The 14,028-nt window shown below is 39.2% G+C and overlaps 1 protein-coding gene across 3 annotated transcripts in view; it reads right to left on the bottom strand.

Annotated features, from left to right (window-relative positions):
* ATJ1 (DNAJ heat shock family protein) overlaps positions 1-14,028 on the bottom strand; it is a 332,305-nt gene that overhangs the window by 291,467 nt on the left and 26,810 nt on the right. For all 3 annotated transcript variants that reach the window (XM_089374301.1, XM_089374302.1, XM_089374303.1), the window contains exons 3-4: positions 527-619; positions 240-331 (exon numbers count right to left, since the gene is read on the bottom strand). In XM_089374301.1, the coding sequence (XP_089230427.1) occupies positions 240-331; positions 527-619 (185 nt within the window). The remainder of the gene's footprint in view (positions 1-239; positions 332-526; positions 620-14,028) is intronic.

The raw sequence follows: 14,028 nt of genomic DNA on the forward strand, positions 1-14,028 counted from the left end.
TCAGATTGGACATTTCAAAAGAATCCAATGTCGTTTTCTGATTGATACATAATTTTACAAAAATCTATTTAACAAAACATCCATTTCTATGAATAATGACAAAATGAAAGAAGTGGAGGGCATATAAAGAAGAAGTCCTTTTCTAAGGGCTTTGCTTAATTATTTATCAATGTTTTTAGACTATTTTCCACTTATTGCTATATGCCATAGAAGAACAACTACATTCAAACAATACTTACCTTGTGAAAAGCATTCTTTATTTCATCTTCACTGGCATCTCTATGAACACCGAGGGTTTCGTATAAATCTCGCATTGCCATGTTATGAAGACCTGTGGATCATTTTGTGATATTTATAAATACATGTAATTGTTCTCATAAGTTAAAACTGAACAAAGGTCATTATCATGTCGTCAAAAATTTGAAAATGCTCTGCAGAATGAAGGATAAGATGGCAATTCCACAATAGACCCAAAATTAATATTCATGCCCAAAATGAAATTTCTTAGGAAAACTAGTGGAAATACCTGTCCAATGAAATTTTTGATTCTTCAAAACAAATATTGACCACAGAACTTCCCTAGACCCTCCAGCGATATAGCGTGTCCAAATGCAACTAGCTGAAACCAACTACAATATGTCAAGCTCAAAGAAAACAAAACATACTTTCTTTAAACGTTTATTTTTAACTCCAAAAAGAACAACTATCAGTCTACTAAACCAAACAAATGGAAAACACATCAAAACCATAATAGCATGAAAAAGAACAACCTTCTACTTCCTTGATAATGTGAAAGATTACATTTAAATGGCATAAATATTTCCTCATGTAGAACATAATTTTAAATTTGCTTATGCCAAGCATCCATCATATTGTGTTTCTCAAACAGAGATGCATCAAACATTACCAATATGTCTTGATCAATTTTGGAATTTAACATAAACTATTGAGAAATATAGCTCAACCAGGAGCTTCTTGCACAAGTTACATGTGAACATGCAAGAAGTAGATTGAGACAAATTCTAGTGATCATTTAATTCCCTATATTCTTCTAGTCTTAGAAATATAAATGAAAAATTCTTGAGATTCTAAATTATTAGTGAATTAGATTTGTTCTAATCTTAGCCATACACCTCATTGTTGAGATAACATTGCGATTTTTTCGCGCAGGCGATTCAATCGGCGATTTTTTCAAAAAAATCGTGATTTGACTTGAAAAAATCATGGGACCGACGGGCATTGAGTTTTTAAAAACTTTTTTTGGGTTTTTTGCGATTCATTTTGCAAACAAAGGGCAAGGGTGAGAGCTGAGGAGGAGGAGAACTCATCTACAAGGGCATGAGACGAGAAAAGTGAAGAAATTTAGCATCTCAAGCAAAAAAAAAATCAAGTTTGAACCAAGTTTCTTCAGCAAGTCATGGTTTTCAAGTACAGGCATCAAATTTGGCCCTATTTTTTTTGTTTTTCCTTGTGTTTCCTTGGGTTTCAATGACCCATACTTTTTCAATGATTTTTGCTTGGATTTGAGTGTGTGTTTTTGTCATTTTTGTTGCATTTAATGGAGATGGTTTTTTCCCCCAATCGGGGTGCAAGCCGGTGGATCACCTCATTAATGCAATGATAATGGAATGTATTGTGAGGTACAAAACCACCACCCCCCACACGCTCGAGGCAATGGGTGCAATGACCCTTTGCATGATGATGGACAGTGTATTAAGGAAAGGTGGCAGCGAGAGGAGGGGAAGAGTTTTAGTCTGTAATCGCCCTGGAGAGAAGTGTAGTGAGCACCAGAATGACTGAGTGCAAGGAGATTGGAGCAGCAAGCTGGTACAGTGGCTCCACGAGCAGCAGAGAACCCATCGTCTGCAAGCGAAGGAAACCAGGTATGTTATTGGCAACCTCTCTCATCTCATTATGTTGCCCTATTTCTGGTTTCGTCTGAGGGAGATGGAAAGAATTTTGGGGAAGGAGTGTAAGGATGTTAGGGGTTGGGGGCATAGGCTAGTGGCAATAGTCTGCTTCTACCTTTGTAATCCGTCGAGCATCCTTACCATCTCGCTCTACTTTGAGATACTCCTATCTCGTATGGGAATTATGTTGGTTCTGGGTAGGGAGCATAGTGTAGGAGCATGCAGTTGCGTCGCTAGCAAAGCCGGGGGGTTGGGCTATGGGGATATTGTCTACCTGTACACCCGCATTCTGGAAAAAACCTCTGTCTTGTGACCATGCATAGCCAGAGGGGGGATTGCAGGGAGCTGGAAATTGTGGAGAAGGAGGAGAATCAATGCAGGCATGAAACCTAGCAGGGAATTGAGATTGGCTATGGAAGAATGGGAAGGAGGGTAGACGATGGTTGTGTTACGGGGCTTAGGGATGGCTGGCCGCCTATGTTGGGCTCCCATTTTGCTTGTCGGGCTGGCAGCAAAGGGCAAGTCAATCAGGTTGGGCCGATGGCCAGAAGGTAGTTGGGTCTCTGTAACTGGGACTGGGGGGATATTGCATGCATGAGCGATGCTAAGGGGGGGCTTCAATTGGGACTTGGAACCACTTGTGCAAGGTATGGGCAGGGCCTCTCTACGGAACCCGCCTGTGACCATGAGGGGCATGCAACTGCAAACATCAGGGAGGGGGGGTGTGAAGTTGGTGGGATGGAGCGACATAGTCTTACCACCCATATACATGAATTTTGCAGTAACACAATGAAGATTAATTGGTCAATTGAATGTTTTGTATGCAAAGTAGGTCTGTCGCATGGTAAACCCACCCCGGCACAAGGAAATTCCAAGACCGAACAAGTTACAGTTTGTCGCATTGCAACGGACTGGGCGGGTGAGATTATGGCTCAACCAGCAAAGACTCGAGGCCGAGGTAAAAGCCAAGCACGACACGGAACCTGGTTCTTCGGGTGGCTGATGAGGTCGAAAGTCTGTTGAACGTTTAATCAGTGAAGCGGCAACCGCCTACCGGGAGGGAACCAATGAAGAAATTAGAAAACTGTTAGAAGAATGGGAGGCAGAAGTGAAGCAGGAGAGTGAGACAGATACGGAGCTGGAGGACTGGAGAGTCCTCATCCCGAATCTTGGGAACACAAGAGGGAGAATCACCTAGTTCAAACAAACCCTCTACTTGTACTGGTTGATGAAAAGCCTGTTGGGAAAGGCAATGGAGCAGATCTCGGTAGGCATGGCAGTCACGGTTCAGGGAATGCCAAACTACAAGCAGGAATTTCAGAAGGTGCAGTTTCAACTACACAAATAGGACATCCGCCTTGGTCGAATTGAGCAGCACCTGCCATGCATTCTGCTTCAGACAGAGCTGCCCGAAACAAATGCCAGCACCGGTGGAATCAGCGTCAGCTGAACAGCATGATTAGCATGCCTACTTTCTAATAATTTTGTTTATATATGCGGCTAGCTTTTAAATTTTTCTATGCATTTACATATGTATTTAGAACTCTGAGTATGGAAGTGAACAGGAAACTGAAACTTATATTGCTTGGATAGAGAGATTTAGGATTTTTTGCTATTGAATGGCATATAATGCAGATAGGTGGCCAACAGACTTGGTTTCCCACTGGGCAAGTTGAGGCCACGTAGCCAGTTCTATCTGGTGTTAATTTGCTTTATATTAATGAAAAATGAGGACCTATCAAGCTTAACAACAAAAATAATTGGTCAAAAATTCAAAAATCTTAATTGTTACTTTTATTTGTTTAAATTCTTATTGTGCCCTAGTTTTTATCGTGATTTTTGCTTGGGTTTGAATGTGTTTTCTTTTCCATTATTGTTGCATTGAGTTGAAGGTTTTTTTGTCAAATATTAAAAATGTTGTATGTTAAATTTTAATTTCATTTTCTTAACTTGCAATTCTTCTTGTGCCCTAGGTTCAAACTTCAATCTTACATTAAAACTCAAGAGTTCAACAAAGTTACAAACATGCCAAGGAAATTGGACCCTATGTGGAAATTTGGTGAAACCTAATGGAGGGTTTAACAGATCAAAATTTACTTGCAAGTTATGTGGGCAACATATGACAAAGGGAGTATACTGATTGAAATTCCACCTTGCACAAATTCTTGGACATAAGTAGGGCTTGTTGAAGAAAGTGTAGCTAGGTTCGGTCTTCATAAATGTAATTTTGATATTTGTATTTATACAAAAAAATAAAATATTATTTTTGTTATATTTAGCAATGAGTTTCTTGCTCATTGAATAGGTCTAGCACATGTCAAAGTGCTATAGGTAAGTCAAAGAGTCAAAAGAAAATGTTGAAGACCCTTAAGGGCATGTTACACCATGTATATTTATGTATTAGAGTCAAAGATATCCTTCCAAGCAAACGACATCACCAAAGAAGCAAAAATGAAGTGGAAAAGTCAAGTTGGCCTAAAGGAGGGACAGTCCTCTATATATAGAGTTGTCCACTCCTCCAATGACAAGCAACAATTACCTCTGAAATCAGCGAGGAAGATAGCCAAGAAAAGGGTGAGAGAAGTCAAGCATAAGGAGCCTCTAGAGCAGCGAAGAAGAAGGAGACTAAACCATAGTTGAGAGGGCTGATTTAAGGGTGAATTACAGTCAAACGTGCGAGAAGAGGAGGGCAGCCTACGGTCACTACAGCAGCAATATCACAGTCACATATTTCTCTTTGTTTGGGCTAGAAACTTGGGCCTATAAGGCCTCTTACTCAAGCGAAGAAGAGGCTCTCCCAAGAGAAGGTAAATGGATTCAAATTCAAAAGGAAACCTCCCACATGTGCAAGAAACTAGCGCTGCTGCATTGTTGTGATATCAAGTCTGCAACTACACATCAAGAAGGTGCTCAGTTGGTCAAGAGAAGGCAGGCATCTCCATAAGTGAAGGACCTCACTAAGGATCAAAGATAAAGTATCTCTTCTAGAGCTCACATAACAAGGTCTATCACCAATTGCCAGAAGAAGAACGAGGACGAAGTGCTGAAAAACAAAGTGTTGGAAGAAGAAAGGACTTGACTTGTGCTTGGAGGATATTCTTGTCAAGGGTCTAGGGTTTGGCATTAATCAATAGAAGCTTCAATAAGAGAAATTTATGAAAGGGTTTTCCTCTCTAAGAGAGAGAGGTTTTGCCCTGGCAGAGAGTCAATATCTTGTGTTCTTGTTTCTTATGTTTTGGTAGTAGTTTGATGAAGTAAACACACATACACTAATAATAAGAGAAGAAGATCAAGCTAACAAAAAAAATTGAAAAAGTGCTTCACAAATTGTTATCAAGTCTAGAAGAATCCTAGTATATCTAATTGCCATAGATTCTTCAACATGGCTTCAGAGCTAAGGTGACACGTCAAGGAAAGGGCATCTCAAGAACACTCATAAGGTGACTCATCAAGGAAGGACATCTCAAGAACATCTACAAGGTTGAAGCATCAAGCCAAGAAGTCTCAAATTCATCAAGAACAAGAAAGGTCTACTATCTACTATCCATCAAGGAAGACTACTAAGCAAGAAGAGAAGCCTTTCATATAAAGGCACCTACAAGAAGATCCATCCAAAGAAGGGTCTACACCAAATTACATCATCTACAAAGGAAAAATCACTACAAGTCAAGCCTCACTCTCCAAGCATATCTCATCATCAAGCAAGTCTATTTGAAGGAAGCAATTTGAAGATCATCAAGATCCAAGAAGGCAAGCCATCAAGTCTTCAAGAAGAAAGCAAGACTACTACATCACAAACTCTATCAAGTAAGTATATATGTCCCCTCCTAAACATACATCAATGTCTTTTTGCAAGGAAAGCAACAAATTGGTTGGGACTACTAACTTCCTTGCATGGAAGAAGAGGATTGATTTACTTCTCAAGGAGAATGAACTTCTAGACCTCATCAAAGGGAATACCACTATCCCTGCTAAGGAACAAACTCAAGCCTTAGCCAAGTACAATAAGGATGAGACAAGAGCTCAAAGGATTCTAATAGAATCCATCAAGGACTCTCTCATTCCTTATGTCTCCAAATTTGAAACATCAAAAGAAATCTATTATAAACTAATAGAACTATTCTCGATAAGCTCGGGTAGAGAAGTGATATCTCTACGTAATGAGTTTTATAAGATGAAAATATCAAAGGAAGGAATAGCTCCCTACTTCATGAAGATCTCTGAGATGAGAGATCAACTTCAAGAACTAGGAGAAGTCATGTCTGACAAAGAAATGACAACTGTAGTACTCAATGCTCTACCTGAGGATTGGGGCAACTTCAAATCAAGCATATATATGCCAAGAATGAAGTTACCCCACTAAGTGAACTATGGTCTTTATGCAAAATTGAGGAGACTAGACTAAAAGCCAAGAATGATGTGGGATCAAAGGATCAAGCATTTGCTACCATGGCCAAGAGAAAGGGAAAATTTGGCAAATTTGGTCCACGAAGAACAAGCAATAGAGATATGTCCAAAGTCCAATGCTTTGGATGCCAAGAATATGGACACTACAAAAGGGATTGTCCCAAACTTAAGAAGGACAACAACAACAAGAGAAAAAGGGAAGAAGCTCACATAACTCAAACAGCGAAAGAAGAAGACAAGAAGCAGAAGAAAGAAGATCCCCCAGATCTCTACTATGACTAAGTCAACCTCTTTACTTAAGTCTTCTTTCAAAGTTTTGAGTAGCATAGGAGCATATAGAGATAGGATAGAATGCATGGTTAAGTAGCATCTTCTAGAATATAGGAGCATGGTGTAGATATAGCTCAAGATATTCATATAGAAGGAGCATACCTATTATAGGACCTCATCCACAATGAAAGAATAATTGATCATGATTAAGAATCTTAGAAAGTGTCTATCATCAAAAGGAAGAAACATTTGTAGAATAAGGGTCTTTAAGATCCTATAATAGAATCTTCAAAAGAGGGTTGATAAATAAGAGCAGATGTCTCACAGGGAGTCCCATTCATGGGATTCAAGAAAGGATGTTATGCAGGCAAGAAAAGATGAAGCAAGAAAGGCTACAGCAATCAAGAAGAACCATCAAAACGAAGCCAAGATGATCAAAGCAAAATCAAGATGAGGTATGTATACATCAAAGTTTAAGTCATGTCATCATATATATTATTGAGTCATGGGAATAGTTCTAAAACATGATCAAGCATAAAAGGATCTCTTTCACCAATGACATGCTCGAAAGCATGTACTACAATACAAAGAAGGTCAACATGAAGAAGTGCTCCCATAAGGAGTATAAGGTGGTTGACTAATCAATCCAAGAAGAAGCAAATGAAGAAAGAGATCAAGCATGTGAAGAACACCATGGTCACAAAGAATCACTATCTGACAAGATCCATTAAAGACATCTCCCGAAAGAAGGCATGACAACTCTGACAAAGGAAGAAAAAGATCAAAGGACCCTTGACACCTATGAAGGCCTTGGAGATATTAAGGTGCAGATAACTGATTCAACTCTACAAAGATGTCATGATGAAGAAGCCATCCAAGCACTATTTGATGTTGAAGCAATATCAGGATGAAGTCATGAAGGGCTACTAAATCGAAGTATGGGAACAAGCAAGTACAACTAAGCATCTATGTGATAAATATTCTGAAGCATAGTCAGATGACAAAGGAGTAGCCAGATGATGAAAGAACCTAACATATATCAAGAAGGCCACTTTCCACGAAGGAAGCAATGACATGACAAGCTAGGAAGGAAAGTGATCGATGGTCGATGCCCTACCAAGAAGAAGTTCAAACAAAGACTTCATGACATCAAAAGAAAGAAGGAGATCAAGCAATTGAAGGACCCACGAAGAAGAAGTTGTTGATGAATGGACAAGTCCCTAGCTAAGAGGGAGTTCTAACAAGTTCCCAATTACAAAGGAGCTTGATCAAGTTTCTGGTCAAAGGAAACTTGAGCATGTCTTCCTCAATTAAATGGAAGAGATAGACACAACATTCTTGTCTTCACTTGGGAAGAAAGAATGGAAGGATTGGATAATCATTTGGCATCCAATAATCTTTGACGATGTGTAGGGCATCCAAGATAAGAGTAGGCAAGAGGGTTGATATTCTTTGCGGATTGGGAACGCAAGACAAGAATAGTCCTAGAAGGTCATACTCAATGAACACCCAGGTGGGTATGTAGCTTGAGAGACAATGATTAAGGTGTCTATAAGTCATTGGTCTCACCACATTGTGCTCTGATCTATGAGAGATAGAGTTGTTAGTCAAGGCCTTGCTATAAACAATGTTGGTTACTATGATGCTATAACAGATGGATTGCCAATCTAGTTTCTCTTATGTGAATTCTTCAAGATTGAAAAATAGCCAAACACCTTGTAATGATCTATGAATACCTCCCTAGTTAAGAGGGAGTGTTGAAGAAAGTGTAACTAGGTTCGGTCTTCATAAATGTAATTTTGATATTTGTATTTATACAAGAAAAGAAATATTATTTTTGTTATATTTATCAATGAGTTTCTTGCTCATTGAAATAGGTCTAGCACATGTCAAAGTGTTATAGGTAAGTCAAAGAGTCAAAAGAAAATGTTGAAGACCCTTAAGGGCATGTTACACCATGTATATTTATGTATTAGAGTCAAAGATATCCCTCCAAGCAAAGTCACAAGTCCTCTCCATGCAACGACATCACCAAAGAAGCAAAAACGAAGTGGAAAAGTCAAGTTGGCCTAAAGGAGGGACGGTCCTCTATATATAGAGGTTGTCCACTCCTCCAACGACAAGCAACAACTACCTCTAAAATCAGCGAAGAAGATAGCCAAGAAAAGGGTGAGAGAAGTCGAGCATAAGGAGCCTCTAGTGCAGCAAAGAAGAAGGAGACTAAACCGAAGTTTAGAGGGCTGATTTAAGGGTGAATTACAGTCACACGTGCGAGAAAAGGAGGGCAGTCTGCGGTCACTACAGCAGCAATATCACAGTCATATATTTCTCTTTGTTTGGGCTAGAAACTTAGGCCTATAAGGCCTCCTACTCAAGCAAAGAAGAGGCTCTCCCAAGCGAAGGTAAAAGGAGTCAAATACACAAGGAAACCTCCCACACGTGCAAGAAACTAGGGCTGCAGTGTTGTCATATCAAGTCTGCAACTACACATCAAGAAGGTGCTCAGTTGGTCAAGAGAAGGAAGGCATCTCCATAAGTGAAGGACCTCACTAAGGATCAAAGATAAAGTATCCCTTCTAAAGCACACATAACAAGATCTATCTCCAGTTACTAGAAGAAGAAGGACGACGAAGTGTCGGGGAACAAAGTGCCGGAAGAAGGAGGACGAAGTGTCGGAATAAGGAAGAACTTGACTTGTGCTTGGAGGATATTCTTGTCAAGGGTCTAGGGTTTGGCATTGATCGATAGAAGCTTCAATAAGAAAAATTTACAAAAGGGTTTTCCTCTCTAAGAGAGAGAGGTTTTGCCCCCGTAGAGAGCTAATATCTTGTGTTCTTGTTTCTTATGTTTTGGTAGCAGTTTGATGAAATAAACACACATACACTAATCATAAGAGAAGAAGATCAAGCTAACAAGAAAATTGAAAAAGTACTTCACAAATTGTTATCAAGTCTAGAAGAATCCTATTATATCTAATTTCCCTAGATTCTTCAACAGGGCTTTGCACAAACACAACTCCAGAAATCATCTGTAGAGCCCTCAAATCATTGGAAGATATAGAGACAACCAAATTGACCAAGGTAGCTCTAAAGAGTCAAATGGCAGGGGGTGGAGTGATGGGGATTGTGACGTGACCATGAGAGTGGTATTGATTCTTTTTCTGCATCAATTTCTACAACCAACCCCATAGCTAATTCATCATTTTTTGTTTCTAGAACCACACCTGGTGCACAACCATCTATTAGGTCAGCTTTTAAAAAAACAGAGAAGAAAGAAGTTGACAAGTTGTTCGGAAAGTGTCTTCTTTGGAGTGATATTCCTTTCAACATTGCCAAGAATAATCCATTTTTCTAGCGCATGATTGATGTTATTTATATTGTTGGCTCGGGGTACAAAGCCCCTTCCTATGATGACTTTAGAGAGCGTATTCTTCAGAATGAAAAGGTCGAATGCACTAAGAGATTGGAGGAGTTTAGGGGCTCATGGGCACAAACAGGATGCACTGTGATGTCAGATGGTTGGACCAATCAAAAGGGTAGAACCCTTATTAACTTCTTGGTTAATTGTCCCAAGGGGACAATGTTTATGAAATATGTTGATGCATCTGCCCATATCAAAAATGCACGGTTATTATGTGATTTTTTGGAACTTGGACGTGTTCATTCAGGAGGTGGGTCCACAACACGCTGTCCAGGTCATAACGGACAATGTTGCAAATTATGTTGTTGCTAACAAGATGCTTATGGAGAGCATCCTAGCATATTTTGAACACCTTGTGTTGCACACTGCATTGACTTGATGTTGGAGTACATAGAAAAATTCTTTTTGTCAAGAATCTTGTTGAATCATCAAAAAACATCACAAAATTTATATATAATCATGCATTCGTGCTTCATTTGATGACAACATTCACCAACGACAAGGAGTTGGTGTGCCCCGCTATTATACGATTTGCCACTAGCTTCATATATCTTCAATCCCTCTTGAATTCTATGTGGGATGTGAAGAGAATGTTTCTTTCAAACGAGTGGCACGCTTTGTCATTTAGTTGCAAACCAAAGGAAGAGGCCATATGCAGGTTAGTTTCATACCAGGAGAGATTTTGGGCGAGAGTGCAGGAGGTGTGTAGTATTACTGAACCTTTGGTAAAGGTTTTTCAATTAGTTAATGGAGACAAGCCCGCAATGGGATACTTATATGAGGCCATGGCTAGGGCCAAAGAATCCATTCATAGTTATTATGATGATAAGGAGGATGAGGGGTTTGAGGAACAACAACTGACATGGGTAGTGATTGATAAGCGATGGAACATTACACTCCATCATCCCATTCATGTTGCACGGATCTACCTGAACCCCGCATTTTCTTACTCCTGTGGTTTCTTATTTGACGCTCAGATCATGGATGGATTCTTCACTTGTTCAGAAGATGGTGTCATCTCCAGTAGAACATACAGAAATCTCCAAAGAAATGGATATATACAGTATGGCAGGTGGCACATTTAGCTTTGACATGGCTATCCATGATAGGAAAACCAAAATGCCAGGTAAGTTTTAGTTTATTTCAATTTTCAAATTTCATTATCTCTTAATAACTTGCTTGAACTTTCAAATTTCAATTTTTTTCTTATTTTCATCTTATTTGTTGTAGATGCAATGTGGAGAAGCTATGGTGGCAAAGTACCCAATCTCCAAAGGCTTGCCATTCGAGTGTTCATCCAAACATGTAGCTCCTCTGAATGCAAGCACAACTGGAGTGTATTTGAAAAAATACACACCAATAAGTGCAACAGTTAAAAAAAATTCCAATTAATTTTTTTAATTCATTAAATAATAAATAATATAATTCATTAAAAAAAAAGGTCCTGATGATGGATCCCGGTTGGGATTTGAAATGTTGACGGAAAATGGTTTTTACTGTGGATTCTCCAGTAACTAAGTCAAAAGATATAAACCACAGATGTCTTAAATCCATAATATAAATTTTCATTTTTATTTTTTTATAATTATTAATTTATTATTTATAATTTATGACCCTTGTATAGGTTGGAGTCCCAGCGCCTCAACGACATGGTCTACGTCTACTACAATCTTCGATAGTGGGTGAGGCAACTTGAGAAGACACCTGACATGGAGGCCATCTCATTGGACCGAATTGACACCCTTTCTACATGGAGGGTTGAGGCTGAGAGACCTATCATGGAATTGGCCCCTTATTGGTTAAAGGAGGTAATGGAGGGGATAGCAACTGCAGAGGAGGAGGTGACACCACCTACCATGGTCACTAGTAGAGGACATGGTCTACCTCTTACAGCTCCTAGTTATTCAACTTCTAGAGCACAACAGAGTCCGCTACCAACCCTAGGGCCTTCTTCATCCAGAGGGAAAGTTGTTATATTCTCTTGCAAGAGGGGCAGAGGAAATCAATAGTACTAGTTACTTGGGACTGGAAGTCTGGGAGGAACCGAAGGAAATCTTCCTGGGACAAGGAAAGTATGTGATCGAGCTATTGAAAAGGTTTGATATGATGGAATGCAAACCCATGAAAACTATGATGATCACAAACTTGAAAATGTTAAGGAATTCTGAACCCAATCCCATGGATCCTACTAAGTATAGACAACTGATTGGCTCCCTAATGTATTTGGTGAATATTCGGCCAGACATTTGTTTTGCAGTAAATGTTCTCAGTCAATTTCAAATAGAGTCGAGAATTGATCATTGGATAGTTGCCAAGCATATACTGAGATATCTACAGGGAACTGTCCATTACTACCTAAAGTATGAAAAAGGAAAAGATGTTCAACTTGAATGATTTACTGATTCCAATTGGGAAGGCAGCGAGAAGGATGGAAGAAGCCCTACAGGAGGATGTTTTAGCTTGGGATCCTCCATGGTCTCTTGGATGAGCGGAAAGCACGAGACAATGGCTTGGAGTAGTGCTGAGGCCGAGTACATTGTAGCTTGTCAAGTGAGCAGGGAAGCGGTCTGGTTAAGGAAGATGTTATCTGATTTGTTTGCAGGACCGTTGGATCCTACCATTATACATTGTGATAATACCAGTTGTATAAGACTGTCTCAAGACTCGATATTTCATGGAAAGATGAAGCACATAAGCAACAAGTACCACTACATTTGAAAGATGGTACAAGATGGTGTAATGAAGCTGGAGTATATACCCATCGATGATCAAACTGTTGATATTTTGACAAAATCTCTTCCCAATAAGAAGCTTTTGTATCTTAGAAACAAGCTTGGATTGGTTGGCATATCTTCCCTAGTTGAGAGGGAGAGATAGACACATCATTCTTGTCTTCATTTTGGAAGAAAGAATGGAGGATTGAGTGATCATTTGGCATCCGATACTCTTTGAGGAAGTGGTAGGACATCCAAAATAAGAGTAGGCAAGAGGATCGATATTCTTTGAGGGTTAGAGACCCAACATAAGAATAGTCCTAGAAAGTCATACTCGGTGAACACCTGGGTGCATATGTACCTTGAGAGACAATGATGAAGGTGTCTATAATCATTAGTCTCGCCAACATTGTGCTCTGATCTATTGAGACATAGAGTTGCTAGTCAAGGCCTTGCTATGTGAAAACGTTGGTTATAATGATGTTATACAGATGGATTACTAGTCCGACTCTTCTTATGAGATCTCTTCAGTATTGAGAATAGCCATGTACCATTTATGAATACCTCCCTAGTTAAGAGGGAGCGTTGAAGAAAGTGTAACTAGGTTCGATCTTCATAAATATGAAATGTACTTTTGATTCTTGTATTTGTAAAAGAAAGAAAAATGATTATTGTTATTATCGAGCTTGGGTTTCTTGCCCAAGAAATTTTATAGGTCAAGCACTAATTGAAAGTGCTTCTAGGATTGTCCTAGGTCAAGAAGTCAAATAGGGACATTGTCATAATATGAAGATCCCATCAAGCATCTTGTAAACTGTAAAACGAATTATTTTTGTATTTTACTGAGCCTTCCAAGACCAAGTTGGCCTGACATCCTGTCAAGTCGACCTAGAAGCCGAAATTCGTACCCTTGGAAGACCTATATATATTATATAGAAGACATTTCAACCTCATTTGGACACACTCATTTCTCTCTCTCTCATGCAAAGAAAGAAGCAGAAAAGGGCAAGCACAGAAGGCAGAAGAAGGAGAACAAGTGTTTTGAGTTGCTCTCTCTCTGTTGTTGAAGAATCTAGGGCACCTGAGTTATAATGAGATTCTTCTAGCAATGATAACAATTTGTGAAGTACTTTTACTTTTCTTGCTAACACAATCTTCTTCTTATTATTATTAGTGTATGTTCTCTTACTTCATCAAACAGTTACCAAAATACAAGAGACAAGAACACAAGATGTTGGCTCTCAGCCAGGGCAAAACCTCTCTCTCTTAGAGAGGAAAACCCTTCTTGAAATTTCTCTTATTGAAGC

Source organism: Pinus tabuliformis, chromosome 8 (genome assembly GCF_031772625.1).
Source record: "Pinus tabuliformis cultivar Carrire ecotype Pingquan chromosome 8, CPIR1, whole genome shotgun sequence".
NCBI lineage: Eukaryota > Viridiplantae > Streptophyta > Pinopsida > Pinales > Pinaceae > Pinus > Pinus tabuliformis.